General features: G+C 42.3%; 1 protein-coding gene across 1 annotated transcript in view; it reads left to right on the top strand.

The window, feature by feature from the left end:
* LOC115474075 (polycystic kidney disease protein 1-like 1) overlaps positions 1–26,505 on the top strand; it is an 889,490-nt gene that overhangs the window by 433,636 nt on the left and 429,349 nt on the right. The window contains exon 21 of the mRNA XM_030209391.1: positions 13,517–13,635. Within this exon, the coding sequence (XP_030065251.1) occupies positions 13,517–13,635 (119 nt within the window). The remainder of the gene's footprint in view (positions 1–13,516; positions 13,636–26,505) is intronic.

Below are 26,505 nucleotides of genomic sequence, written 5' to 3'. Positions count from 1 at the left end.
GGCAGATGACGTTTAATGTGAACAAGTGCAAGGTGATGCATGTGGGGAAAAAAACCCTGAATTATAGCTATGTCATGCAAGGTTCCACGTTAGGAGTTACGTACCAAGAAAGGGATCTGGGTGTCATCGTTGATAATACACTGAAACCTTCTGCTCAGTGTGCTGCTGCAGCTAGGAAAGTGAATAGAATGTTGGGTATTATTAGGAAAGGAATGGAAAACAAAAATGAGGATGTTATAATGCCTTTGTATCGCTCCATGGTATTATCGCACCTTGAATATTGTGTTCAATTCTGGTCGCCGCATCTCAAAAAAGATATAGTGGAATTAGAAAAGGTGCAGAGAAGGGCGACAAAAATGATAAAGGGGATGGGACGACTTCCCTATGAGGAAAGGCTAAAGCGCCTAGGGCTCTTCATCTTGGAAAAAAGGCGTCTGAAGGGAGATATGATAGAGGTCTATAAAATAAAGAGTGGAGTTGAACGGGTAGATGTGAAGCATCTGTTTATGCTTACCAAAAATACTAGGACTAGGGAGCATGCGATGAAGCTACAATGTAGTAAATTTAAAACGAATTGGAGAAAATTTTTCTTCATTCAATGTGTAATTAAACTCTGGAATTCGTTGCCAAAGAATGTGGTAAAGGCGGTTAGCTTAGCGGAGTTTAAAAAAGGTTTGGACGGCTTCCTAAAGGAAAAGTCCATAGACCATTATTAAATGGACTTTGGAAAATCCACTATTTCTGGGATAAGCAGTATAAAATCTTTGTAGTTTTTTGGGATCTTGCCAGGTATTTGTGACCTGGATTGGCCACGGTTGGAAACAGGATGCTGGGCTTGATGGACCTTTGGTGTTTCCCAGTATGGCAATACTTATGTAAGAAGAGTGGAATTTATTATGGTCACAGCATTCTAATACTTACATATGTGAAGAGTAAGACATTTACAGTTTCAGGCAAATATATACATACATGTAATTAACAATATCTAGCAATAAATTATATATAGGTCCATGCAATTAACAACTTCCAGCAATAACATATCTATCTAGAGCATTTTGGGCAGGGCACCTAACCTTCTGAGTCACACAGCTCCATCGAGTTCCGCCTTACTCATGAGGCATCTTTCCTGCTCTGCCTGATGCATATACCATTGATATGCCGAGGTGCTGTCATCATATCCTTAATGAAGGGTTGCTATAAAAGCACATTCCCTTTTAAGCATTGACTCTCTTTCTTGGTGCCTTCAGCCTCCCCATCCCATAAATGTCTGAGGTAAGCACTGTCGACTTTCTGTTACGCTGGCACTGGTCCCTTTCTGTAGAAGAGAGGGGCCTCCCTTGGTGTTGACGTCACCCCATGCCACTGCTAGCACATGACCCAACTACTCACATTTGACTACTGTTGCTGCTTGAAATTGGTCTGAAACATCTGCTGCGTGCTCAATTAGACCGGGACCCACTGAATGCTGCGACGAGACCCCTACCTTCCTAAAATTGGGGAGGGTGAACTGCAGAGCAAAATGGTGATTGCACTCTTGCAAACATCCCTCTCACTGCCTCCAGCAACCTTCCTTTTTTCCCTCCTCCCGGACCTCCCCTCTATTTGTCTGTCTCCATCCCTCCCCCTCTGCCTTACTACCTCCCCTCTCATTTCCCTATGTCTAGTCTGCCTCCACCTACCTGCATGCCATCCCCCCCCCCCCCCCCGGCCACGTTTTCCCACCATGCCCAGGCCGCCACCCATTTGTGCAGCTGGCCTGCCTAAGGGTCAGGTCATCATCCTAATCTGGATGTTTCATGGTATTCCTTTATTTAGCGGTGTTATATGTATAGATAGTGCTACTGATTATGTAAGTATAAGTTATACATATAAGTACACATCTAGGGGTGAATTCTATATATGGTGCCAAAAAAATCAGCTCTGAAAAAAGCACTATTCTATAATCCACACTTAAAGTGAGGCAAGGTTTAGAGAATTGCGCTTATGCCCGGGAATCATGTCTAACTTTAGGAATGGCCATTTGCACCAGCTGAAACGTGGTGCAAATCTTCGCACCCAAATTAGGTTCATTATTCCCTTATTCTATAAATATGCACGTTAATTTCCACACCTTCTTTTTGAACCCATGTCTAAATTTATGGGTGTATATCTCAATTAAATCTAATTAGTGCCAATAATTGCTTGTGAAATAGCCAATTATCGGTGCTAATTAGCTCATTCAATTAAATTATGTGCAATTTTTAGCAGCTTCTATAGTATTAGGGGGCATATACCCTATGCCCCTTTATTTCCCTTTGGGTTGCACTATGAAAATCAGGGCGTAGGGCAGAGCCACACATAACTCCTAATGACTGCTAATTAAGTGCTTGTTAATGCCAATTATAGATTATCACCTATTAGCCAATTACCGCACAAAATTGAGCACCTAACTTTGGGCAACTATGCAGAATTTCCTTGTATATAGGTACTGATATGTTATAGGATTACTCCCATGGGACATTTCTATAATACAAAAGCTCTCATCTCCTTGTCTTAAATTAGCACTTGTGGTGTCACTTAACCTATCTGCAGCTTTTGACTTGGTCTATCATTCTGTACTACTATCTCACCTCTCGAATATTGGTTGAGAGAAAACAGTATTGAACTGGTTAACTTCCTTTCTGAGTGATCTTTCTTTTTCAGTTTACACTAATACGCAGTCGACTTCTCATCACTCACCTGTGGTGTGCTCCAAAGTTCAATTTTATCACCCTTACTTTTTAACATCTTTCTCAGCCCATTGGCAACTGTCTCCAAGATTAGGGATTTTTACTATGCTGATGACATCTTGCTCCTCTACCTGGTTTCACCACTCACATTAAGCATTAAGCCCGGATTCTATATAGCACACCTAGAGATCCGCGCCAAAATCTAAGTATGTAACTTAATTGGCTTAACAGGACAATCAGCATTATTAACAGCACTTAAGCAATGAGTACTAATTGGCAGTAATTAGAATTTATGCACATAACTCACTAAGGGGGTCTTTTACTAAGGCGTGCTCATGTTCTTAATGTGTGCTAAAAATAGGCGCACGCAATGCATTCCTATGGGCGTCTCTAATGTTTTGCGCTCACCCAATTTTAGCACGTGCTAAAAACGTAAGCACCCCTTAGTAAAAGACCCCGTAAGCATATTCTGTAATGAACTATGCAGTTCAAAAAGGTCATAGCTATGGGGAGGGGAGGGGGGGGGGGGAATGAGCATTTCATGGGCATTCCAAAATTTACACGTGCTGTTATAGAATATGGCCCAGTCTGCATAAATCTACACGCTGGGATTTCTGCCACATTTTCATTGGTGTAAATGGAAGCGCATAGTTTTAGGTGCTGGGGTATCAACAAAGCATATTCTATATACCACACCTAAATCTTATAGTATACGCGACATATATAGAATCTCCCCCTAAACCCTTACAGCTCTGTCACATGGCTACATTCGCCATTTGGTCCTAAATCCAAAGAAGACAGTTACATGCTGGATGCCTGGTTATCGTACCTTCCCATCTCTTGTTACTTTAGATATTAAACACGTTCAGTCTTTACACGATCTAGGGATATTGTTTGATTGCCATGTGATAAAATTAGGCTTTTGTCAATTCATCGGCTTTGCTCACTGTGCAGTCTCCTAAGTTTTTCTACTATGTACATGTTCATTCAAGCATTTATAATTTCCCATTTGGACTACTGCAACTCGGTTTACGCAGGAATAACAACCAACAATTTAGACAGTTGCAAACTTTACAGAATGCTGCTGTCCGTTTCTTATGCCATGTGAAAAAACATAATTGTGTCACTCCTTTGTTTCATTGTTTATACTGGTTGCCTATCAAATTTTGCGTACAATTTAAAATTTTGTGCTTGGCATTCAAGGCCTGCCACCTCAGAACCCCCTGTTACTTATCAAATCTAGTTATTCCCTACACCCATGTGGCTCATGCTCAGAATTTAGATGTTCACTTAAACTTACCCGTTTCACCCATCCATCTACTGGCAGAATGTACACACTAAACTTTTCCAGCACATGTGTGACTAATAATATTATATATGTGATTGTCTTCCCTTGCAATCTATTATATATAGGCAAGACAAAGTGAATGGTGAAAACTAGAATAATTGAGTACAGAAGCTGTACTCCAGAGGTATTGACATCATGTATGTCTATACATATTTTTTTAGAACTCTTAAAGGATTGTTTTATATATGTTGAATCTCTTTTTTTAAATAATTGCCTTTTATTAGTTGAATCATGCTTATGACATTGTTAATATGTATGGTTATACATGTTTTTATACTTGTGTTTTGTTTTTATAGTTTATACCCCTGACACAGCCTGAGGGCGAAACGTGGCCACGTCGGGTATTGTTCCAATAAATGCATTTGATTCCACTGCTTTGTTGTTTTTTATCTACTGTTTTGTAAGCAGTTGTGTGCCTTTTTGTTTTTTACTTTAGTTTGTTTTACATATTTTAATCTTTTGATTTGCCTAATTTATTAGTTTTATTGTAGTTATGATATGATTGACCAATGAAAATAAGATTTGTTTTAATTTCTAATTCATCTTAAGTAGAGAGGTGTGGTAGCCGTGTTAGTCCACTCTTAAAGGTTATCAATAGAAATCAAACAAAATAAAACATGGGAAAGAAAATAAGATGATACCTTTTTTATTGGACATAACTTAATACATTTCTTGATTAGCTTTCAAGAAATGTATTAAGTTATGTCCAATAAAAAAGGTATCATCTTATTTTATTTTTCGTGTTTTATTTTGTTTGATTTCTATTGATAAGTTCTAATTCGTAATGTACTTGTACAATAACCATTGGGAATTACTCTTTTGGTCATTTCAAATGACTTTTTATATTCCGATACAGCTGCGCATACCAATGGCTTTCATTAGTTTCAGTAGACGCTGCTAGATAGCTCCGATGCCACAGTGTGTTTTCGCAAGTTTCCATGGGGGTCACAATAAGCTGTGGAGTTCTCTGCCATTGGAAATGCGCAGAATTTAAACATTGATTTTTTTTTTTAATTTTTTTAGAAAAAAGCTGAAAACATTTTTGTTCTTGAAAGCAATTGGGGAAACAGGAGGCTTCAAGGGTTAATGAGATGGTTTGGTGGGTGCAAGTCTATTGAAAAAATCACTGCCAGTTAGGTTTTTGATTTATGTGGAGGGGCATAATCAAACGCGAATGCCCATCTCCATGGGCGTCTATCTCCGAGAACGGGTATGTGACGGGGCGGGACAAACCGTACTTTTGAAAAAAATGGCCGCCCATCTTTTTTCTGATAATATGGTTTGTGCCAGCCAAATGCATCGGATTTGTGCGGATTTGAGCTGGGCGGTTTCGTTTTTCAGTGATAATTGAAAACAAAGGCGCCCAGCTCAAAAACGAACAACTCCAAGGCATTGGGTCGTAGGAGGGGCCAGGATTCGTAGTGCACTGGTCCCCCTCACATGCCAGGACACCAACCGGGCACCCTAGGGGGCACTTGTAACAATTTAAAAAAACAGTAAAAGAGCTCCCAGGTGCATAGCACCCTTCCCTTGTGTGCTGAGCCCCCCAAAACCCACTGCCCACAAGTCTACACCATTACCATAGCCCTAAGGGGTGAAGGGGGGCACCTACATGTGGGTACAGTGGGTTTTGGGTTTTTTTGGAGGGCTCAGCATTAACCAGCACAAGTGTAACAGGTAGGGGGGGATGGGCCTGGGTTCGCCTGCCTGAAGTCCACTGCACCCACTAACAACTGCTCCAGGGACCTGCATACTGCTGTGATGGAGCTGGCATACAGGCTGGGAAAAAATTTTTTTACAGTTGTTTTTTTTGGGTGGGAGGGGGTAGGTGACCACTGGGGGAGTCAGGGGGGGTCATCCCCGATTCCCTCCGGTGGTCGTCTGGTCATTTAGGGCACTTTTTTGGGACTTGTTCGTGAAAAAAAAGGGTCCAAAAAAAGTGACCTAAATTCTCGCTTAAAACGGCTATTTTTTTTCAATTATCGGTGAAAGCCACCCATTTCTGTTCGGCTGATAACCACGCCCCAGTCCCGCCTTCACCATGCCTCCGACACGCCCCCGTCAACTTTGGCCGTTTCCGCGATGGAGTGCAGTTGAAGACGCCCAAAATCGGCTTTCGATTATACCGATTTGGGCGCCCACGGGAGAAACACACCCATCTCCCGATTTGGGTCGAAATGTGGGCGTCTTTCTCTTTCGAAAATAAGCTGGAAAGTGTGTTTTGGTGAAGAGTTTTATTAGGTGTTTTTATTATTATGTATGTGATCCTTGTAATCTGCCAAAAATATAGGATTGTGCAAAATAAAACTTTGAATGGATAGATAAATAAATATGACTGGCTAATTATAATGTATTTTTGACTTTGCTATTAATGTGCTTTGTTTGCTGCATAGCCACAGCAGTATCATATCTTGTTTTTTTACATTTCATTTATTTGCCTCATTTATCAGCTTTTATGAGGGTAGAGTTAGATTAGTAATTTAAGGGGGTCTTTTACTAAAGTTTAGCTCAAGTTATCTGCAGCAGGGCCCATAGGAATTGAGTTAATCTTTAGTTTAAAAAAAAAAACCCTCAAATGATATTTAATTTATAATGAATGCTTTGAGTTGGTCTTGGGGTTTCATATAGTCATGGCATACAAATGTTTTTTTATTATTTCAACTGGTTGTCGCGGGTGTAGATGCCTTTCTGTTTTTAAACATACAATTTTTTTTTCTGATATCAGTCAAATATAGGTTTTGTCATTGGGTATTAATTGTTTTTATTTTGTCTTTACCTTTTTAAAAAAAAATTAGGGCTGCAGTTTTAGGCTGGTTCTTTGCTTGCCAGTTCCTTTCACATAACTGTTTACAGTCACTAGAATGACAAAAATGAATCGGCTGTGTTGGCATTGCCGCACAGCTTTGTAAACAGAGGGTTAGTTCCTTCACTGAAGTTTTTTCAACTCCCGTCAAGCTTGTGCAATAAGGCTTTGCTTGTTATCCACTTTGTGTAACACGTGTAAATTTAGGAATCCCCTGGAACCCCCATTTCTCTGTCCACAGCCATTCCCCTTTTGAACTGTGTGCCTGAGATGTTAGGTTCAGTTCAATATAGAATATGCCTAGCGAGTTATGCGTCAAATTCTAATTATTGCCAATTAGTACTCATTATTGCATGTTATGTGCTGTTAAAAACACTGATTAGCTTGTTAAGCCAATTAAGTTATGCACATTGTTATAGAATATGCCTGGATTTTGGTTGCGGATCTCTAGGCCCTATATGACAGGTACGCTTTTATATTAAAAACATTTTGGTGGTTTGCAGAAGTTGTTTGTGCTTTCACCTTGTTAAACACACACATGTGGGTTTGTGATTGATTATGGTTAATCTTATATGGCTTTCACCTTATAAGCTTCACATTCCACTCTCTTCTATGATTTTATTTACAAGGTCTATTTCACACTTCCTTTATTAGTGCTTTCTGTTTGTCCTTCACATGTGTATTTTTGTTTAAACACGTTCAAGTTTCTAGTATACACATATATTTTTGTGTCTGTTTTCATGGGGACCCTGATGATGGCCCAAGAGCCCAATATAGTAAACTGCTACAATTTGGAACTGTAAATCTGGTACTGTATTTGAATGCAAAACTTCTTATTTACAACTCTTCTGGAACAGCCTCCTTTGGTCACCTCCACCCCTTTCTTGACTTTTCATGCTGTGATTTGTGGAAGTGTTTGGATTTTTTCCTTTTCTTTGGACTGGCCCACCTAGCTTTATATATAAAGGAATATTCTATAAATGGCACTCAAAATTCAGTGCTGAATGGTATTCTATAATGGGCATTCCAGGATTGGCACCCTTTATACAATAGAGCATAGATCTGTTCTCAACTAATGGAACGAAGAGTTACACCAACTGAAACCAGGTTTAAATCCCAGCGCGAAAGTTAGATGCAGATCCACACTATCTTATAACAGTGCACGTATTTAAGAGAGCACCCATGCCTCTCCCATGGCCATGCCCCCTTTTCAGATCTGCATGGAAACACTTAGATGCTATTGTGTTTTTGCATGGATCTGCTGTTTCAGCCCTGTTTCGGTACTTTGCATCGTTAGAATGCTTTTCCGAAGTAGCATCAAATGTTCGGCGCCATATATTGGGGCTAGATTCTATATATGGTGCAAAAAAAAAAGCACTATTCTATCCATATTTAAAGTTAGGCACAGTTTATAGAATAGAACTTACACCAGGAAATTAGGCCTAACTTTATGCACAGCCATTTGCACCAACTGAAATGTGGTATAAATGTATGCACTTACATTAAGCGTGTATCCCTGTTATTCTGTAACAACGTGCTTTAATTTTAGAATGCCCCGTTACACCCAAGACCCTCCCATTTCCATGCCCCCTTTTCAGATTGCGCTTAAATTTTAAGCAGGGATCTCACACCTAAGTCTACACACATAGTGCCAATAATTGCTTGTTAAAAATCCCATTAGTGGTGCTAATGAGCTTGATATTAATGCACAAATTAGAAATGTGCCCAATTTTGTGCATGCAATTTTTGGCAACTTTTATAGAATTAGGGCATAATGTAATACTGGCATTGAGTGACACATACACAGAGTAGATCACCAAATAGATGACGTCGATGTAGTGGAGGTAAATTTCAAAACTTTAATGCAAAAATGTAACCAAAGCACATCTATTTGATCAAATGTACTGTTTGAATTAGATTCTTTACAAAGAAGTACAATGCATGAAACACTAACATGTACGACTGGTAGCGCTATAAAAGTGATTTATAGTAGTAGTAGTAGTAACATATAGTGAAGATATTTGCTATTTTATAAACATGCAGACAATAGACACAGCTATAATGTTCACATGTCTCTGTCATCCATATCTTTGGCTGCATTCTTGAAAGATCTATGCTTGTATGGCTGATGTTTGTGTTTTTTAAATTAGTGAAAGCAGTTGTGTCACTGTTCTTTTGGGGCTCATTTTCGAAAGAGAAAAATGTCCAAAAAGGGTCATAAAGCACCATTTGGACAGATTTCTTCTCAATATGTCAAAATTGGCATTTTTTTGAACCTTGCGGACATTTATCTATGCATTTTGTCTGCAATTCATCCAAATCACAAGGGGACATGTTGGGGGCATTGGAGAGGTGGGACTAGGGTGGACATTGGGCATGCCTAACGGACGTTTTACAGCCATAATGGAGCAAAACGAAAATGTCTAGAGCAAAAACTTCAACATTTTGGACTAGACCTGTTTTTATAATGAATAAGGCACAAAAAGGTGCCCTAAGTGACCACTGGAGGGAATCAGGGATGTCCCGTCTCCCACTGACCCCCTTCCACCCCCCCCCCCCAAAAATGTGAATAAAAATAGTACTTATGACAGCCTTAGATGTTATAGTTAGGTCCATTAGAGCAGCATACAGGTCCCTGGAGTAGTCTACTGGTCAGTGCAGTTCACTCTAGACATGTGGACCCAGGTCCATACCTCCCTCTACCTGTTACACTTGTGGTGGAAACTGTGAGCCCTCCAAAACTGACTAGAAACCCACTGTACCCACCAGTGGCGTAGCTACGTGGGGCCTGAGGGGGCCTGGGCCCCCGTAGATTTCAGTCGGGACCCCCCTCCAGGCGAACCCGCCCCCGCCGCCGCCTACCTTCCGTTTTGCTGGCAGGGGACCCCACTCCCTGCCAGCCAACGTCCTCTCCGACTGTTCTGCTGCAGAGAAAAGTCTTCTTCCTTGCATGCTGACGTCCTGCACGTTGTACGTGCAGGACATCAGACTCAGAGAGCAGTTCTGTTCTCTGAGTCTGACGTCCTGCACGTACAACGTGCAGGACGTCAGCATGCAAGGAAGAAGACTTTTCTCTGCAGCAGAACGGTCGGAGAGGACGTCAGCTGGCGGGGAGTGGGGTCCCCCGCCAGCAAAAGGGAAGGTAGGCGGCGGCGGGGGAGGGTTCACGGTGGGAGGGGGGTCGGCAGAGACAGGGGGGCGACAATGGCGGCGGGAGGGGGGCGGTGGCGGGGGGGCTAAAATGTGCCCCCTCCCCTCGAGCTCTGGACCCCCCTCCCACGGAAGTCTGGCTACGCCCCTGGTACCCACATATAGGTGCCCCCTTCACTCATAAGGGCATAGATAGGTGTAGTGAGTTTTGGGTGGGTTTTGGAGGGCTCAACAGACAAAATAGGGAGCAGTAGTGAGATGTGTACCTGGGAGCATTTATATGAAGTCCCCAGTAATGCCCCCTAGGGTGCCCCATCGCTCTCTTGGGATGTCTAGGGGACCAGTCTGCTAAAAATACTGATCCCACCTATATCCCAAGGCTTGATTTTCTCTGTTTTTCACTTGTACTTTTTTTTTTTCAAAAATGGCCTGAAAAAATAAATGCATAGTGCACAAAACCTTGTTCTAAATGGTATTTTCAATTAAAAAAAAACAATAGATGTTTTGTGCTTTTGAAAATGGCTATACTTTCTATTCGGAAGTTTGGACATCTAGCGCAAAAAGTCCCAAGTCCAACTTAGACATCATATCAAAAATGCCCCTCCACATGAAAAATTTGCTTGTACTGTTGAGTTAAACTTTGAGTATGGAAGTGTCATTACACCAGCATGCAAATATTTAATATTTTATGATTACACTAATGCATATTGATTTATTAAGTTTTGATATTTTTATTTATTTATTTGTATCCCACATTTTCCCACCTATTTGCAGGCTCAATGTGGCTTACATCATTAACAGAATACAAAATATTGATATATGACACATTTATTATTTTTTAGTTATGATTTTATTATGTATTATTATTTGCTTTTCTTTTACTTATGTATGTAGTGATGTTTATCTTTATGACTCAGCCGTATAAGTGAAAAGTGGCCACAATAGGCTTTGGTTACATTTGTGCATTAAAGTTTTGAAATTTACCACCACTACATCTACATCATCTATTTGGTGATCTACTCTGTGTATGCATGGTTCATAGCTCTGTAGATCCCTGCGTCCCACTGTCCCCTGTAATACTTAAAACTAGGCGACTTCTTATAGAAATTCCTCTGAATGCTCTGGCCCTATCCAGGCAATGCTGGGAATGAGGATGTTCCTTCTAGTTATATATATATAGGACTATTCTACAACTGGCGACTAAAAAATCAGTGCTGAAAGACAATGTGCTTAGCGCTATTCTATAAATCTTGCCTAAAGTTAGGCACGGTTTATAGAAAATGTGTAGTGCCTGGTCCTGCAACTAAATTTAATCACACCAACTAAAACCTGGTATAAATGGTGCACGCCTAACTTAGGTGTGGATCGGGCATATTCTATAACAGTGCATGTAAACTTTAGGAATGCCCATGACCTTCCCATGCCCTTTTGAGATCCATGCGGTAGAATTTGCATGCATATATTCTTATTTTTGTTTTTTCTTCTTATAACATAATTATATTCAAAGTATGAAGAATATTAATACCTTTCTGTACAAGTGTTTACTTGACTGGAAAATTAAATGATATTAAATAAAAAAAATTTTTAAAAAAGAATTTGCATGCACCAATTTATAGAATATGCTTAACAAGTTGGGAGTGTAAATTCTAATTAGTGCCAATAATTGCTTGTTAGTGGCCAATTATCATCTCCGATTGGCTTGTTAATCAATTATGTTGCACTCGCAATTTGGCCATGCAGCCAAAATTGCATTCATAACTTTGGTTGCCAATCTGCAGCTGCTATACACATAGGGGGGAAATCAGTGCTGTAAAACCATGCAGTTAGCATGATTCTATAAACTACACCTAAATTTAGGTGTAGTTTATAGAATACACTCATTGTTCTTGCAACTAAAATTTAGGCACACCCATTTAGGCTACCTAAAACCAGGCCTAAATACCTGTGCCTAACTTAGGTGCAAATCGGGTATATTCTATAATAGTGCACATATTTTTTTGAAACACCCATTCCACACCCATGGCCACACCCCATTTTCAACTGTGCTCATTAGAATGTACACGCACCTGTTATAGAATACATCTAGAAAGTTGTTCATGTTAATTCTAATTAAAGCCAATTAGTGCCACTAATTGGTTGTTAAGTACCAATTATCTGCGCTGATTAGTTTGTTAATCAATTAAGTTGAGCGCACAATTTGGCCATGCAGCCAAATTAGTGCGCAGAACTTAAAAGTTTCATATATAGAATTTGGGGGATAGTTCAGAGTTTTAATTTAGGCCAGTAAATAGGCTGTCCTAAATTAACTACTTAGCTACGTGTATAGCAACTGAATATTGCTGTTACATATTTGGCTGCTGGCGGTCAGCGTTCTACATTTTGCTAGGTATATGCATAATAGCATTTAATATATATGTTTCTTAATCACTGCAGCCAGCATTTGAAAACCTGCTGAATTTTGACCAGATAATGGGTTTTTTTTTGGGGGGGGGGGGGGGGGTTTGGCCTGATAGTATTTATATTTTACTGTTTACTTCAACTCTGTCAGACCCTGTTCTGGGATCTAGATGTCATGAACCTTTAATTATATTACCTGTAGATTCCCCTGTACTAACGGAGGAAAGGGAAAAGGAATCCTGAGGTGGTAGTTACAGCAAAGGACCTGAGACATGTAGCATGCAGTAGAGTTTTCTTCCATAAGATGTTGTTTCTGCTCCTAACCATTGTTCATGACGTACCCAGCCTTAGCTGAGCCAGAGTGCTAAAGGCTCATCTCAAAACTGAACCAGGGCTCTTCCTCATGTCAATGAGCAGCACTTCCACTGAGCTTTAACAGATTTCCTAAGGGTGTTGGTAAAAGCTGTTAACTAGTATGAGAATTACACTGCTTTAACAAAATTATAAGAGTTACTTTGAAAGACTTTAGTGCTGTCTTAAAATAATTGCTCTAAAATGGAGCCACAATACCTTGTAATAAACTTTTGTTACATCTAGATTTGAACTAAAGAGTTTATTAAATGTTTGTTATATGTACTACTACTAGAATAATACATTCTCCTAAAATGTATTTGGAATAAACCCACCTAAGCAGCTACTATGGTCACATCAAAACATAATCCAGTGCTTGAATCCCAGAAAGGCAAATATAAAGTTGAAAGAAGATATGTAGTTGAATCTATTTTCTTCAAAATCTTCATGCTGAAACAGGGGTTCTCAGGCCAGGCCTCAAGACACACCCAGTCAGTCAGGATACCCTTTGAATATGCAAGAGATAGATCTGCATGCATTGCCTTGATTGTATGGCATTCTATCTCATGCATATTCATTGTGGGTATCCTAAAAATCTGACTGGCTGGCTGTGTCCTGAGGACTAGTTGAGAACCACTGTTTTAATATGAGATCTACGCTACAAATGAATCACTAGTGTAGCATTGTGGGAAGTTGTCCATTCTTTCTGTTTTTCTTTGTGAACTTTGAAGAGAGTTTAAGTGATCTTCTCTGCCCTAGATCCTTGCTGCTCGCCAGAGAGCACGATACCTGCGCCTGACTCGTCCACCAACATATGGTCAGCTGAGAGAGACCAAGGACAGAATTAGAAAAGAAATGCTAATACAGCAGACATTAAGGTAAAAAGTATTATTGTAGCTCTAAAGTTTGACAGGCTTATGGTGTAGTTCAGGGGGACTGAGAATGAAGGGGACCTTTTAGAGCTGCTCTTGGATCTTCTGAGATGGATACTCCCACCCCGGGTGCTGCTTTCCAAAATTATGAGGAGGAGGCCCCTCATTATATTTCATTTAGTTATTTTAAAACTTTATATCCTCCCAATCTGCATATTCTTGATAGCTTATGTAAAACATCTGAACTGCTTATTATGGACAAACTAAAATTAAGACAACACATATATATTCAAATTAAATCATAACCAACTGACAAAATCTTCAACAAATAGTTTTAAAAATCTCAAATCAGAACTAGCATGCAAAGAGGAAGGGCTTTCCATATTGTAGGACTCGGTACAGCAAAAATTTGAGCATGAGTACACACCGAATTCAAAAACTTAGATGAAGGAACAACCAACAGTGAGACATCCTGAGAATGCGGTACGAACCCTGGCACATAAACAACCAGCAATCTCTTTTAAAATTTGGGCTCTGTGGACTTTAAGTACCATAAAAATTAATTTAAACTGTAAATGAAAGGAGGAAGAGACGTCACCAGGGGTGATGGCTGCTGGCCAAACTAGAGAAATACACTTCAGGAAATAATTAAGGCAGTTTTACAGGCTTAAAACACATTATTCTGGCACACCTTACTCCTCAAGAGAGAGACCCTAGACTGCGGCCTGTACAGACCATTGATCAGGTCTCGATAGTCCAGTGTCAGGGTGGTTCTGACTCCCTTTCTGGAGAGGCCATCAGTTATACCATGTTCATTGCCTTTCTAATGCTTATAACAGAAGCTTCTACCACACTCAGCACTTGCCAACATACCACATAGCCTATAATGCTGAGCTAGAGTGGATGACTTTAGTATAACCAGGTTCCCTGATTGACAGTCTCTTTAATTAGAAAAATATAAATCAGCTGTTTGAAAATGCCACCGTCATCTTGGCTAAACAAGAGACAAAACACTGCTGGCACAGATGACAGAACTACTTTTTGGTAAAAATGGTTTTGAGGAATTAATGTTTATCTAAGATGTTTGTACTTAAATCTATCCAACACAGTTAGTTTATTACAGGGGACAATTCTTGATAAAGCCGCTGGGCAAAACATGACACCATGTCGAATAAAAATCCCCTTTGAAAACATCCCTTCACAGCAAGATAAGTGAATTGGATAAACTTATTTCTAACCAATTAAATGTGATATCTGATTTATAAGCATAGAAGTGCAGAAGGAATTTAACTCATTTTTGAAATATTGAAAAGTTTAATTAAAATTTAATAAAAGAAGACTGGTGACGATAGGAGAGTGGCAGCCGAGAAAATATACAGCTCCACTACTCTGTTTGACTGAGGTCTTCGGGGAAAAAAAAAACAAAAAAAGAAACTAGGTAGTACATAGGCACTTTAATAGATACTGTTGAACAGTTTCAAGCCATCATGCTTCATTTTGTGAATAATAAGGAGTACCTTCTGACAGAAGCTTTTGCCCCACTCAGCACAATTTTACTTCTGTGTGGATTCTTTGGTGCTTTGTTAGCTGTGATTTATGAATAAAGCTTTCCCTACATTCAGGGCATGTAAATGGTTTAATTCCTGAATGGATTCTATGCTGCTTTGACAATAATTTCCAGCATCTGAAACTTTTCTTACACTCCGTACTTGAAACTGGTCTCTCTCAGGGGTGAAATTTTGCATTTCTCATGGAGTTTACTACCTAATTGAAGCTACTGTCATAAGGACATGAAGATATTCAGTGCTTTTCTGATATTCTGTAATATTTGCTTTATTGATACAGCTTTTCTCATATTCTTGTACATATTCCAGTTTCTTTATTATTTTTCAGGTGCTACATTAGCTCTTTTTTTCATACTGAAACCTTTCTCATACATAAGAGCATGTAAAAAGTGTCTCTACATGATTCCTGTTCTTCTAGTTTTCCCTTTTGACTGAGAGTTTTTTCACAGTCTGTACATTTAAATAGTCTCTCTTCAGTGTCAGATCCCTCTGGTGATGTCTCTAGCAGAGACACTCTTCTGGTAGACTACACACAGCTAGTACCATGACTGTGCAGTTTGCATAGGTCTTTAACATATTTACATGAAAGGTACGCTGCTTCTGTCGTGAGAGGTGTAACATAGTTTGTATCATTCACATGCCTTATGACCTTGTAAGGTCCCGCCAAATTAGCCTGAAGTTTATTCTGATGAACTGGGACTAAAACAAGTACCTGCTGGCCCTCATAAAACTCTCTATTTCAGGAGAGTCATGTGACGCTATGCAGAGGAGCGGACGCTAGCTGCTTCGCTCCTGCTCCCTCATAGCCAAATCAGCATTGAATACCCCAACAAAGTGACTGAAATCACCCAGAAAATAGCAGACTATCATCGAAGGCACAGCCCAAGCTTTAAAATAATCTATAACTATCGACAATGGCTGCTAAAAATCTACGCAAGGACAAGGAGAAGTGCAGATTGGCGGAGGACAAGATGGCGGCTCCGGCGAGCCCAGCGACCTCACAGGTGGGATCTGCATAGGCCGCCGAGATAGTTGAAGAGGTAACCACCGCCATGGAGACAATTTTAGAAAAAAAGCTGGGCTCCTTGGCAGCGAAGCTGGAAGCTCTCCACAGTAACGTCACCCAAATAGGGGAAGACATGGCGACGTACCAGCGCCGAACCGGCGAACTGGAAGACCGCATGGTGAAAGTGGAAGAGGCTCAATCTAAGCTTCAAAAGCTGGTGGACTCATATGCCGACAAAATTGAGGACCTGGAGAACAGGTCCAGAAGAAACAATTTAAGAATGGTGGGCATACCCGAGGATCAAGGAGATCACGATTTGAAGCGATACCTAGAGGCGTGGATAACTAAGGAGCTGGAATTGCCGCCGGAACTGGGACCCTTGAGGATTGAACGGGCCCATTGCTTGGGTATGAAGCAGGCGAATTCCTCAAGGCCCAGAGTGGTTATCTGTAAAATTCTCAACTTCGCGCATAAAACAGCGATTCTGCAAGCGCTGTGCAATGGAAAGGAGCTCTGTTGTGGCGCCAAAAAAATTTTGTGTTTCCAGGATTACTCGGCGGGGGTGTCGGCGCAGCGGAAAGCTTTTTTGCCTATTTGTGCAGAGTTGGTGAAGCGCAAAATTAAGTTTGCGCTGATGTACCCCGCAAAGCTGAGGATTACTTATCAGTCGTCCACAGATACCTATGCCTCAGTAGAGGAAGCGCAGACATTTATGCAGCAACTAGACTCTAACCGCTGAGGTATGTGACCTAGGCATCAATGATAGAAAGATAAAATGGTATCTGTACGGCAGGAACTACAAAGAAAGCTTGGGTCAGCAAATTGGAGTTTGAGTTAATGGGCTGAACATTCAGACAGTTCATAACATTTTGTTGGCAGCCCAAAGTTGTAATAAGAATTTTGACCCACAAAGGGTGTGGAGATAAGAAATATTATTTCCCCCTTATGGAGTTTGAGTTACTGGACAAAACATTCAGACAGATCATAACATTCTGTTAGCAGTCCAAAATTGTAATAAGAATTTTGAACCACAAAGGGTGTGGAGATAAGAAGTATTATTTCCCCCTTATGGGGTTTTCACATGTTTTGAGAAACGGTTGTGTTTAGACCAGGACATTAAGATAAGAGTAAAGGGGGGCAAAATAGAGGAAGATAAGTTGAATGATAAATGGGAAGAAGGGTGAAGGTTGGAATGGGGGGGTAAGGTTCTGCAAATGGGACATTAAAAGGGGTAAACATAAAAGTAAAGGGTTACTTTTGTTAAGCAGGCTTGATTTGGGATGGGGGGAGGCGTTAGAGTGACTTGATCTCATTGGGGGGATTCTCGGGGAAGAAAGGGGATTGATGCTGGTATTGGGAAGGATGGGGGGGAGAAGGGAGGGGTGGGAAGGACTTCAGGGAGGGAGAAATGTTAGGCGGGCATTATTCATAAGGAGTCGGGCTAAAATAAGTTGGCTAAATAATCTACTTGCTGTGTGTGTTTGGCATGCGGGGGGTCAGAGGCTGGGCTGGCTCCTCTGGGAAGATACACTAAACATCTGGTGGAATGTAAGTACAAAACATAGGGAAGAATGATCAAGATAGTCACTTGGAATGTGGGGGGCATTCACTCCCCCATAAAAAGATAAAAAATTCTGCATTATTTACAGTGTATTAAAGCCGACATAGTATTTTTACAAGAAACACACCTGTCAGAGAGTGAACATGACAAACTGGCGAGATGGTGGGTGGGGGAATGTGTGGCATCAGCGGCGGTGGGTCGCAGAGGAGGGGTGGCAATTCTCATCCGAAAAGGGGTGGCAATGCAACTTACTAACATCACGAAGGATCCAGAGGGACGCTTTATTTTTTGCAAGGCGGTAGTTGCTAGGCAACAAGTGATATTGGGAAGCATTTATGCCCCCAAACAACTCGATCTTAAATTTTATAAGAAATTAGTGGAACTTCTAACTAATTTAGAGTCTATCCCTTAATGCTGGGGGGAGATTTTAACATGACTTGGGATCTGTAGTTAGATAGATCTAATCCTCCGCTGGGGCAAGGGCCAAAAAAAACGAGGGGATTGCCAGACTTCTGTGCCTTACTTGATCTTATAGATGTCTGGCGGGCCTTACATCCTTTAGATAGAGAATATATGCATCAGTCAAAAGCTCACGGAACTCACTCCAGGATTGACTATTTGTTGGCCTCACGAACGATATTTTCGGATATTGGGAGAGCTGAGATTGGCCCCTGTATCATTTCAGACCACGCAACGGCCTGATTGACCTGGAATTTGGGGAGTCAGGAAGGGGTAAAAAAAAAGTTGGTCATTCCCCAGCTACCTATACAAAGATGGGAACTTTAAGGAGTTTCTAGTAAAGAAATGAGCGGAATACTCACACTACAACGAAGGGATGAATGACAATCCACCTTATAATTGAAAGAGAAAAACGCCTAGATTTCGACCCAAATCGGGAGATAGACGTTTATCTCACAAAAACGAATAAATCGGTATAATGGAAAGGTGATTTTGGACGTTTTCGACTGCACTCCATCGCGGAAGCATATAAAGTTGATGGGGGCGTGTCGGAGGCGTGGTGAAGGTGGAACTGGGGCGTGGTTATCGGCCGAGGAGAGATGGGCGCCTTTCGCCGATAATGGAAAAAAAGTATGCATTTGTAGCTAGAATTTAGGGCACTTTTCCTGGACCCTGTTTTTTCACGAATAAGGCCGCAAAAAGTGCCCTAAATGACCAGATTACCCCCAGAGGTAATCGGGGATGACCTCCCCTGACTCCCCCAGTGGTCACTAACCCCCTCCCACCACAAAAAATGATGTTTCACAACTTTTTATTTTCACCATCAAATGTCATACCCACCTCCCTGGCAGCAGTATGCAGGTCCCTGGAGCAGTTGTTAGGGGGTGCAGTGGACTTCAGGCAGGTGGACCCAGGCCCATCCCCCCCCTACCTGTTACAATTGTGCTGCTTAATGCTTATTAGTCGTCCAACCCCCCAAACCCACTGTACCCACATGTAGGTGCCCCATTCACCCCTTAGGGCTATAATAATGGTGTAGACTTGTGGGCAGTGAGTTTTGAGGGGGATATGGGGGTCTCAACACACAAGGGAAGGGTGCTATGCACCTGGGAGCTCTTTTACCTTTTTTTTTGTTTTTGTAAAAGTGCCCCCTAGGGTGCCCGGTTGGTGTCCTGGCATGTGAGGGGGACCAGTACACTACGAATCCTGGCCCCTCCCACGAACAAATGCCTTGGATTTATTCGTTTTTGAGCTGGGCGCTTTCATTTTCCATTATCACTGAAAAACAAAAACGCCCAGCTCACAAATTGTCGAATAAAACATGGACGTCTATTTTTTTCGAAAATACGGTTCGGTCCGCCCCTTCACGGACCCGTTCTCGGAGATAAACGCCCATGGAGATAGACGTTTTCGTTCAATTATGCCCCTCAATGCAACCTTATTCTGGGAAGCCGCAAAGGCAGTATTGCGGGGGGATATTATAAGCTATGTCAGTCATCATAAAAAAGCCAGAGATAGAGAAATTTTACGCTTAGAAAAACAGCTGCTGGGTCTAAGAAAGCAATTTGGAGATCAGCCTACCCCCAGGGTCAGACAAGATATTATAGCAGTTCAGACAACTTTGAACTCCTTATTACATGATCGGGCAGTTAAATCGCAGGCGTACTATAAATTCCAACTTTATAAACATGGGAACAAAGGGGGTAAGATGCTGGCTAAGGTAATAGCACCCAAATTCACGTCTAGACATATCTTAACTATAAGGGATGAAGGAGGGAAATTAATCCATACAAATAAAGAGATACGAGACGTTTTCCAAAGATTTTTTCAGCAACTGTATGGCCCGGGAGAGGAGAGTGGCCTCAGTGAAGAGCTATACTTGGAAAATATTTCAATACCTAATATCACACAGAGAGACCGCAAGGTATTGAATGCTCCCATAAGTAGTGATGAGGTGAGCTGGGCAATTGGAAATAGCAAGCTGGGCAAAGCCCCAGGCCCAGACGGCCTTAAAGCACAGTTCTATAAATTGCTGGCAGACCCTATAGTTCCATCTTTAACTAGGGCGTTCAATGCTTGGGTGGAGCAAGATCGTCTGCCAGAACACCTCAATTTGGCCCAGATAATAGTACTGCCCAAACCAAAAAAAGACCATACTTTAGTAACCTCTTATAGGCCTATTTCTCTCCTAAATCAGGAAGTAAAACTCTTTGCGAAAATACTTGCAAATAGGCTGAGACGGGTACTCCCAGGTATTATCCATGAAGCACAAGTGGGGTTCGTCCAGGGGAGATCAGTGGCACGGAATCTCAGAAGTATCTTAGCCTCCCTGGAACGCTTAGAAGCTAATGGTGAACCGTCAATTATGATTAGTTTCGACGCCGAAAAGGCGTTCGATCGGGTGGAGTGGCCATATTTATTCACTACTTTGGACAAGTATGGATTTCAAGGGTGGTTTGTGAAAGCGATTGCTGCCTTGTATGAGTCACCTTGAGCCCGGTTGTGGGTGAATGGGATGCACTCGGCAGAGTTTGAAATCAATCGAGGGACCCGGCAGGGATGTCCATTGTCACCCTTACTTTTTGCTCTGTATATGGACCCATTGATCCGAGATATAAACTTATGTCCAACAATTAGTGGGGTACAAGAATTTAAAGTGGCGGCCTTCGCCGACGACTTGTTGGTGGTGCTGACGAACCCCCGGGAGTCACTGGGTGATCTTTTGGAAGTATTTACAGAATTTGGGGCATACTCTGGGTTCAAGCTAAATTATGACAAGTTGGAAGCGCTAGCAATCACAGCAGACACCCGAAGAACATGGGGGGAGCAGTTCCCATTGAGGTGGGTAGAAGAATCATTCCGCTATTTGGGCATTTTATTAGTACCGCGGACAGAGGAGCTATACAGAGCAAACGTTCAATGGCTGTTAGATAAAACAAAGCAACAACTGGATGCCTGGAGACCTTTGACAATGTCACTGTCAGGCCGATTGTGTTTAATTCGAATGGTAATCCTCCCCAGATGGCTATACGTGATGCAAACTTTGCCTATGCAGTTACTACAGAAAGATACACAAAAGCTGTATCGTCTAGTGATGAAGTTTTGCTGGGCATATAAGAAGGCAAAAATTCGTATGCCATTATTATTGGGGGGGTGGAATCAGGGTGGAATGGGCTTACCTAATATCAAATACTATAATATTGCATGTAATTTGAGACAGGTACGCGATTGGGTTCTTGCCTCTGATTACCATACTCCTCTAGAACTAGAGAAAGTTTTGTTTAGCCCCTATCAACTGGTTTCGTTATTGCAAGGGGATAGATCCTCTTTGCCAAAACCAATTGGCAGATCCGTGCTTTTGGGTTCCGTGCGTGAAGCGTGGAAATTTCTGGGGAAGCACTTGGGAGGTGACCCACAGGTGTCAGAACTTCTAACTATTAGGGGGAACCCAATGTTTATTCCCGGGCAGGAGAATTCAGTGTTTGTACGATGGGAGGCTCAGGGGCTCAGTAGTCTGGGGGCAGTGGTAAATCAGGCAGGTCAGCTTAGACCTCTGGATCAGTTGATTTCTTGTGAGTCCATCCACTGGGGTGATACCTTCGCCTACTGTCAACTAAAGCATTATGTTCACTCTCTTGACAAAGAGGCACTTAAATATAAGCTGGGAGAGAGGATACAGACCTTGTTTGCGGAGATCTCAGAAGAGGCTCCTTCCATTTCTAATTTACAAAAGAAATTTGGTAAATGGTACCTGGGAAAGAGCTAGCCCAGCTTCGGCGCAGATGGGAGATGGATGTGGGGGTGACCTGGCTTCCTGGGATATACCAGCTCACCTTAAAAGCATCCCCCGGGGGAGGAGTCAAGATGGCGGTTCGGGCTTGAGGCTCTGTGGAAGCCAACACTGAGCTCTGCTTAATATTACCTTTTTCCAATATGCCGCATACAAAGCGAAAAGGTGCAGTGAAGGGTGTCTTACCGTCGGCCCAATCACTCCCTCCGGGCCAGCGAACGCTCCTGCAGTTTGCCACGAGCACCCCTGTGGATACTGGCATGAGGAAACCCGCTGTTGGATCCGCCGAAGGAGCGGCGTTTCCACTAGGGTCGGAGACATCACTATCCCCGCCAGAGCTTAATCCGCCGCTTTGCCCTGCAGCCCTTCGGATGAGCGATGAGGACTCGATGGGACCGGAAGTCGGTAACCAAAGGGCCTCAGACGGCAGAACTCTTCCCCAGGACACAGATGGTTCGATCATAGAGCTTCAAGCTCCCCAAGTGGTGACTCTACACTCTATTTGGGCAGCAATTCAACAACTAACAACTACGGTCACAAAAACTTCTCGACATACAGCATTGCTGGTAAATAAGCTTGATTCTTTAACATTAACCTTAGAAACTGTTAAGACTGAACAATTTGCTCAAAAAACCGAAATAACATCGTTAAAATCTGTCACGGATGCTTTGATAAAAGACAAAATGAAAACTTCTTTAAAATTGGAACATTTAGAGAACTATAATAGAAGACTAAATTTGAGGTTATTGAATTTTCCTTTTCAAATTGGAGTTACTCTAGTGGATTTCCTTAAAAAATACTTAATGGAAGTTTTGGCTTACCCTCAGTCAGCAATACCACCTATTAACAGAGTCTACTATTTGCCAGATAAAATCTCCAAAGCGAATCCATGTGATAATAATCAAGGTCCAGAAATAAACTTGAAAGACTTATCAGCATTTCTGGAAGAATCTATTTCAGAGATACCTTGTCGAAGGACTCTATTGATATCTTTCGTTTTCGAGCAAGATCTAAATGCATTATTAAGACTTTACTTCAAGAATGCTACTAAACTTTTTCATGGTCAAAAAATCTGGATTTTTCCAGACGTGATAAAAACTACTCAGGATCGTAGGAGAGCGTTTCTAGCCTACAGAGAAGAGGTTAAAATTATGGGCGCTACCTTTTTGCTGGCTTATCCCTGCAAATGCTGTATCAAGTTTTTAGGGAATAAATATATATTTTTTGAACCAGACCAGCTAAAAAAGTTTATACATAGATGCTAAAAAGCTATCCAAGTAAATGTGTAGAAGATATTAAGGGAATGGAAATTTGACGGGGGAATATGAACCAGGCTATTTACTTTTTGAGTATCTTGTTTTATCTCCTTAATTGCTTTATCTCCTCCCCCTCCTTCTGATTGTTGTGGTCTAAGAAAGTAGACTATGTTTCATAGTTAATATCTGTTAGGTATATTGAAATACTTATTAGTTTGAGATTATGTTGAATTGTTTCATGGTAATACTAACCTATGACAATTTTACTGCTGTATTTCCATTTATAAGTCTATCTTGTGAAAATGAAAAATTCAATAAAGAAAAAAAAAAAAAAAAAGCATCCCCCAATTAATCAACGGGGCAGGGTATCGAGAATGTGCATATCGAGTGGTCAACAGAGCATACTTCTCACAGGTTCAGTTGTTTCGAGCGGGGGGAATTGAAACCCCCACTTGCCTGAAGTGTAAATCTGCCGACAATTCTCTATATCATGGGTTTTGGGAATGTTCTGTTATAAGATGTTTTTGGAGACGGGTAGTGGCTTTTCTCTCCCTTTTGATGTCGAACCGGATCCAGGGGACACCTAATCAGGTGGTGCTTGACTGTCCTGGTTCATTCAGGGGAGGAATAATGCTGTGCCGCAAGCTTTGTTTGATAGCAAGAAAATGCATCTTGCAAAAGTGGACTTCACAAGAGGCCCCTGAGTTTTGGCATTGGCGCAACCAGGTTCACCAGGTACTAACTTGGGAAGCGAAAGAGGCCAGAGGCTCATATAAACGCAAGGATCGTTTTTTAAAGATCTGGAGTCCCTATTTAGATAAGCTAACACAGCAGGGGAAAAGCTTAATCCTTAATAAACTATGAATGTGTGCCCAAAAGAGAGATAAGCGGGAGGGTTAGGGAGGGGAAGGGAAGGGGGGGGGGGGAAGGGAAAGATAAAGAGGTTAAAAATAAGAATACACGGTTAAGACTGGTAGTTTATTGGACAACTTACATGTTTTGAAACTTATGTAAATACTACTGATTGTAATTTGCAATATTTGAAATCAATAAAAACTGTTGAACAAAAAAAAAACTCTCTATTTCAGTGTTATGATCGTGGTCAGAACCTCTCTCAAACTTACCTTTTTCCTGGGGGTCAGCTTCTTAGCTGGCTTCTGTTTCTTTTGTCTGTCCTTTCTGAGCTAGCTGTCTCTCTCTATGCTGGCAGCTTCCAGCAGCATGACTCTAATTGTTTCACTTTACTACAGCTGTGTGTGTGGACTGAGTTAGCTCTACCTCTCTTTGGGTGTACTGGCTTCAAGAGCTTCACGATGCTGCATTGGTGTGGGTTGGGCCTCTCGGGGTTTCAGTGTGCTGTCTGCCTGACTCTAGGGAGTGTGACATCATCTGGGAGGGCCTTGATAAGGAAGTGGTGTTCTTCCCTTCAGGGCTTTTGCAATGTTTGCTTTTGCTACTTGCTTTAGGTCCAGGTTAGTGTTAGTGCAGTGTGCACTTGTGACCGTGCGTTTAGCTTTCCTGCTTTTCCCTTGTGGTTCCCCTGCTTTTCCCTCTTGTTGCTTTGGAAGCATTGCTGTGTGTAAGGATTTGGAAGCTCTGTTGCTGATAGAAGTACTTCATGGTTTGGTGTTGTTAGGAACACTGCAGATTTGGCTATTAGAAGTACTTCTGGTGTTTGTGCTGTTGGGAGCATTGCAGTCTTTGCTGTTTGTGTTTGGTGCTTTGGAAGCACTTTTGGCTTCGTGTTTAGCTTCCCTGTTTTTTCCCTGGTGGCTCCCCTGTCTTCCTTTTTAGTGCTAGGAGCTCTTCTGGTTGTTTGGTGCGTGGGAGCACCCTAGTTAGTTTAGAGTTGTAGAGCTTCTGTAGCTTGATGCTCAGAGCACCTGTGTTAGGTCAGCGCCTAGGGGCACTCCTGATAGTATAGGGCTTAGGAAGTCCTTTTGTTAGTTTGCTGTTAGGAACACTTCTGCTGGTTTAGGGCTTGGGAGCTCTTAGGTCAGTTTAGGATTTAGGAGTACTTCTGTTTCCAGTCCTGGTCCCTGTGTCATCCGGTATCTGGTAAGTCCGGCCGGCCACTCGAACCCAAGGGCTCAACCCTTGGGGGGGGCAGTGGCTAAGTGCAGGTGAAGCTGTACGGACCAGTCCAGTGTGTTCCAGTCCGGTGTGCTCCAGTCCGGTGTGTGTTCCAGTCCTGTGTGTGCCAGTCCAGTGTTCCAGTCCTGTGTCCTCCAGTCCTGGGGATTCCAGTCCGTGTGTTCCGGATCACTGGGTGGTGCCTGCAGTCCCTGCCGGTGCCGGTGTGCTTGCCCAGCGTTGGTTGGTGGGTTTTGCCTGCTGCTGTCGCTCCTCGTCAGCAGCCCAAGGGCTCACGTTTGCTCCAGAGCCCGGCCCCGCGGGCTCTGAACCTGAGAACCTGACATTCAGGCTTTTCCATCATAGCAAAATGGCCGTTAGCTCTCACTGCTGTCGACGTTCATCGCCGTTGTCTAGCAGTGACCTGGCCCAATTTAGATCAGATTGCCTCCGTGGGTCCTCGCACAACCCTGCTTAGCCTGGCTCTGCATTTGTTTGAGTCCGAAGTCACAGCAGGAGCAACTATCCATCTGCCTTTGGGCCCGTGTCCGAGTCACCATTAGGCTGCTCCGTGAGCCACCCACGCTCTCCCAAATACCAAAAGCCAGATCTCACACAGCAGTGTTTACCTGCACAGTGCCGTCCGTCACAGGCTGTACTTGGCTGAGAGATGCTGCTCCTGCAACCCGCCTACATGGCAGAGGAGGAGATTTGGGCGGGCTTGGCTGCTCGTCCATTGGGCACTCCCACCCTGTTCGGCAGGGCCATGCCTAGGGTCTCTGGTGCCCCCCTGCAGACTACCAGTTGGCGCCCCACCCCCTCGTGTGGAATCTCCTTTCTCTGAGCACTAACAGCAGTAAGGCACATCACTGGAAGGAAGCCATGACCCCATAAGGTAAAGGGCAAGTGCCAAGAAACTCTGTGGCATGACTGGCAGAACAACCAGGCTAAATATGTAGCGGTGGTAAGGAACCAGAGTTGTACAATCGGCATTGAACCAAGATACAATCAGCCAATATGGAGCAGAAATAGAGAACCAGAGTGGCATGGCATGGGGGAAGGTCAGCCCATAGCAGCCAGGGCAGAAGAGAAGTTGTCACTGGAACAGGCAGATATATTAAGATGGGAAAAAGGGAGGCAAGGAAAAGACCATGAGGAAGATGAGC

Source organism: Microcaecilia unicolor, chromosome 1, assembly GCF_901765095.1.
Source record: "Microcaecilia unicolor chromosome 1, aMicUni1.1, whole genome shotgun sequence".
In the NCBI taxonomy this organism is placed as follows: Eukaryota; Metazoa; Chordata; class Amphibia; order Gymnophiona; family Siphonopidae; genus Microcaecilia; species Microcaecilia unicolor.
The sequence above is the reverse complement of the archived record's forward strand: the minus strand, read 5'-3'. Positions and strand labels throughout refer to the sequence as shown.